Raw genomic sequence first — 4,730 nt, 5'->3', positions numbered from 1 at the left:
GGGTGGGAGGGTGGGGGTGGATAGTTGTATCTATGGATGGATGGATAAAGGATAATCAATTCTTGGGTGCAGGTTACCCATCAATAATTTATTGATGTGTCCTCAGTTCCCACTCTACCTGGTGATATTTCCACCTAGCCTATGAGGAACAGATTCCTTTATTTTTCTAGGAATTTCGCAATAATCAAGATTATGCAGTAACTTTGACGCACTGAGTTTTCTCAGTGAGCTACAGGATCAGAGACCTCAGACTGATTGGACCACATGAAACTATTTTAATGAAAACAAGAGCGAGTGGAGAGGCTCACACATGTTAAGTGCCAAGGAAGGCTTGAATCACACCTATTTTCCTTTAACACTCATCTTTCAAGATGCCCTGGTGCAATCGTGTGAATGGAATGAAACCCGAACAACTCAAAGCACAGTAACTAATTATGTGCTGACTCAATTACAGCCCCTACCGGACAGGAACTCTGCCCAGGCCAGCATGCAGCAGCAGCAGCCTGGGCCCCACTGGACCCCTGGCTTAACGCTGGCCAGAGTCTGTGTGAACTCTGTTGCCCTGCTGACCTCTGCTGCCACTCATCTGTCAGGCCACACCCCGTGGTGGGTGGCTGCATAGACCACAGGCCACTTGGCCCCCACCCAGCCCTGGAGACCGGCCCGGCTGCCTCTTCCCAGGAAGCCTAGTTTATGCTGTTTGGCAAGAAGTTATGCACTTGCTCAGTGGTCCATATTAGTGGCCCCTGGAGGTGTTGCAGATAATTCAGGCCAGGTGACTCAGACGCCCGAGGTAGGGCTCAGGCGCACACGTCAGGGGTGAGTCTGGTGAGCTCTGGTTGGAGTGAGAACAGGAGAGTCCTTACCTGGGACGGAGCAGGGTCTTCAGGAGGAGGGGCCCGCTGAGAGCATGGTCACCCCAGGCCAGCGCTTTCTTCCTGAATCCCAAGGGGAGGGCGCCCCGCCAGCTGCCTCCCGGGCCCCCGGCTGAGCGCGCTCCTCCACCCAGGCCTGTCTCTGGTGGTGGGCCTGGTGCTCTACATCTCCAGCATCAACGACGAGCTGCTCAACAGGACCAAGGACGCAGAGAGTTACTTCAGCTACAAGTACGGCTGGTCATTCGCCTTCTCTGCCATCTCCTTCCTTTTAACAGAGGTAAACCCTTGGGCAGGCTGGTGGGGAGCGGGCAGTGCCCGGGATCCGCAGGGGGAGGAGGGCACGTGGGCCCCCACCCGACCTACCTTCTCCACCCCGGCTATGTCGCGCTCACCTGCACATGTCCTGTGCCTGCCCCTCACCCCGCCCCTGACCCCCTGCAGTCCCTTGCAGACTGGGCTGGGCAGGGGCCGGCCAGGCCTCCCCTGCTGAGCTCCGTTCTGCGCCCTCACTGCAGAGCGCTGGGGTCATGTCCGTGTACCTGTTCATGAAGAGGTATACCGCAGAGGACATGTACAGGCCTCACCCCGGCTTCTACCGCCCGAGGCTCAGCAACTGCTCCGACTACTCGGGCCAGTTCCTGCACCCGGACGCCTGGGTCCGAGGCCGCAGCCCCTCCGACATCTCCAGCGACGCCTCCCTGCAGATGAGCAGCAACTACCCAGCCCTGCTCAAGTGCCCCGACTATGACCAGATGTCCTCCTCCCCGTGCTGAGCCCGCCGCCTCCCTCCACGGCCGGACAGACAGACGGACAGCCCCTCCCGCGCCCCCTGCCGGCCCCCGGTGAAAGGCCCAGGCTGTCCCCAAGCTTTGCTGTAGCTACCTGGCCCTTGTGTCCCCCTGCCACCCCCACAGCGCTTCTGCCCGCCCTAGGGTGGCGTCAGGAGGCTGGAGCCAGCGGGCAAGCTGATTGGCTGAGAGCCCGAGTGTGGCCACACACACACACACGCTCCACTTGATGCCCATCAGCAATGTCTGGAGCCAGTGCTGCCCCTTTCCCGGGAGAGGTGGGTGTCCCAGCCATGTGTCCACCCTGTATACCCGACCTCATGGTGCCTGGCCAACGCCAGCGTGTAGATGCCAGTTTCTTGCCCAGACCCAGCTGGACTGCACGCCTGCCAACTGGCGTCCACTCCCCGGCCTGGCCTCGGGAAGTGGCTGGTGCAGAGCCCTCAGCTGTGCTCCCTGGGGAGTCTTGCGCCCTTCGTCACCTCTGTCCCTCCATCCCGCTGTGTCTGCTTGCTCTCCACCTCCCCCACCCACAGCTTCTCCCTGCAGAGCTCAGCCACCAGGACCTTTCAGGCCCAGTGTGGGTCTGATGGCGACTTGACAAGTCACAGGGGTGTTAATGGTGGGTGGTGACTTACTGGGGGTGGCCCCTCGGGGACACATTGAAAGGGACCTTTAATGCCTTAACCCCAGGAAGTGACTCGACCATGAGAATTCCAGGATCTGGCTGATGTGTTCATTTCCCGGCCCCGGGGATACCCTCCCTGTTCCAGGGGTAACACTTTCAGTGCAAGACCCTAAAACCGAATGATGCAGACAGGTCTACCCCACCTATGCGGCTGCCTGGGATTTGGAGCTAGATTTGCCGACGCCATCTTGAGCCTAAGTAAACCGGACCCTGAGGAGGCTGTGAGCACTGGGCCAGCTCACTCCCGCCTAGGTGCTTCCTGGAGCGGGATACACGTTGGCAAATGGAAACCTCCAGAATGCGGGGCAGCACAATGCCCACAAGAGGCCCGTTGTCCTGGCAGGAAACCTCACCTGGGCGTAGGAAGCACCATGGGGCAGTCCACGGTGGTGTGGAAGGGTCACTGAAAGGTGGGGCCCCCAGTTTACGAACCTCTCCTCAGCTTGTACTTTTGGGGGTTTGCAGTTTGAAGGGGTACCACCTCCTGGCTCTCTGGAGTGCACTCTTGCCGGGCCAGCTTCTCTCTCTGGCCTTGAGCTCTCGGCTGTCGGTAGATTGTGACTGCACCAGTCACGGGTGGGGGTGGGGGCTTGAGGGCCCCAGAAAGCAGTACAGAACATGCACTCTGGGGGGTCCCCGGGTCAGTGCCCCCTCGCGAGAAGCCACAGGTCAGGGCCTTAAACAACATACTTTCATTTTCTCATGGTCCTTGGAGGCCAGACGCCTGAGGTCAAGGCCTCTCCTTGGCCAGCAGCTGGCTTCCCTGGGTGTCCTCGCGTGGCCATGCCTCTGTTCACACGTCCCTGTGTCCAGGTTCCCTCCCAGGAGGCCGTCTGTCCCCAGCATCGCCTGGTTAAAGACCTGCTCTCCAAATGGTCACAATCTGATGGTTTGGAGGGTTTCACCACAGGAAGTGGGGATGAAGGAGCTGGGGGGTGGGGGTGAGGGCACCCTGAATAGCTGGATTATCCTGCTTGCTTCTGGGCACAAGAAGGGAAAGGAAGAGGCTGCTTTCTGGTCCCAGGTCAACCGCCAACCCACGTAGATCCTCCCCCTCTGTCTGAGGGGCTGAGCCCAAATTACTTCCAACCCCACCCCACACACTCCCAACTCTAGCGATTCGGCCTCATGGAGAAAGTCCCAGATGGCTCCCGTGTGGCTTTTCATCCCGTGCCAGTAAACCGATTGCCAGTGGCAAGCCCCGACTCTGTGTTCCATTGGGTCTCCTGGCTGCTGTGGACAGAAAGATACAGAAGCCGTGTCCCCCCAGAAGTGGGGAGTGTGGCTGGATGGGTACTCAGAGGGGCTTGGGTCCCGTCTTTGTCAGGGCAATCTGCTCCCGAGGTGACCTTCGTCCCTAATGCTCCCTTCCTCCCCACCCAGGCCCAGTGCCAGGCTCACTTCTGTGCACACGGAGACCTAGAATGCACCCCTCAGTGACGGTTGTCACAACGTCCTTTGGCCGGGCTTTTCTCAGCCCCCATGCTGAGTTGCTGAGTCCCACCGCCCCCCATGCCCAGAACATGAATGGACACTTACCTTAGCAGTCTGGGGTCTGGGCCATTTTCGTCCCTCCTTGGGGGAGACGGCTGTACCAATAATTGTGTAACTGTCACTGTTTTCTTTCTTTCTATAAATTCATCTCAGAACTGAGGCTTCTTTGCAGCCTCTCTATACTCAAAAGGTTTGTATCAGCTATTAAAGTACAGAAACTCAACTCGGAAATCAGACCTTAGGGCTCCTTCCTTGATACTCTTTCTGATCGCTTCTTTCCTCGAGCGGTTAAAAGAAAATACATTGAGGAGTGTTTTTCAATCATCTCCCAAAAATGGGAGGGGCAGATTCCTATCCAAAGCCTGAGGAATTATGGAACAAAATCACTTGGGGCCACCAGCCACTGGGATGTTGGTTCTGTCCACTCATCGCCCCCTTCCCTGGCTGCAGGGCTGACGCAGGGAACAGCTCCCCCCACCCCTGGGCACCATCCCCTTCCTGGGGGCCTCCAAGGGTGGTCTGTTGCCAAAGCTGACGAGGGGCAGGAGCTGGGGCAGATTCACTGTGCCTGTGGGGTATTGCCCAGGACCCCGTGTGGAGTAACTCTCTGTTCCCCATAAATTAAGTGAAATCGAGAAATAGAACCAACCTGGCTGGCGAGCTAGCAGGAACTCGGCACGGCCTAACCCCGAGGCGGCCCTGGTCCGCAGGCCGGCAGAGGCCCCTGCTCAGGGGGCCCATTTCGCTCTCGCGGGGCTTCCACTGATGACACGTGGCCCACCCCCGCTGGAGGGCTACTCGCGCTAGGTCCTGATGTAACTGTTCGCCTCCTCCAAAGGCGCTTTCATAGAAACAGTTGAACTCAGTCCCTCGGCCTATGGT

General features: G+C 58.5%; 1 protein-coding gene across 1 annotated transcript in view; it reads left to right on the top strand.

Moving 5' to 3' along the window:
- The window catches only part of CACNG5 (calcium channel, voltage-dependent, gamma subunit 5), a 13,823-nt gene extending 9,727 nt beyond the window's left edge, over positions 1-4,096 (top strand). Inside the window, exons 4-5 of the mRNA XM_012732983.1 lie at positions 1,010-1,155; positions 1,394-4,096. Coding sequence (XP_012588437.1) covers positions 1,010-1,155; positions 1,394-1,651 — 404 coding nt within the window. The 3' untranslated portion in view covers positions 1,652-4,096. The remainder of the gene's footprint in view (positions 1-1,009; positions 1,156-1,393) is intronic.
- The last annotated feature ends 634 nt before the right edge of the window (positions 4,097-4,730 follow it).

Source organism: Condylura cristata, unplaced genomic scaffold (assembly GCF_000260355.1).
Source record: "Condylura cristata isolate star-nosed mole 26May11 unplaced genomic scaffold, ConCri1.0 scaffold00038, whole genome shotgun sequence".
In the NCBI taxonomy this organism is placed as follows: domain Eukaryota; kingdom Metazoa; phylum Chordata; class Mammalia; order Eulipotyphla; family Talpidae; genus Condylura; species Condylura cristata.
This window is presented reverse-complemented; position numbering and strand designations above follow the sequence as displayed.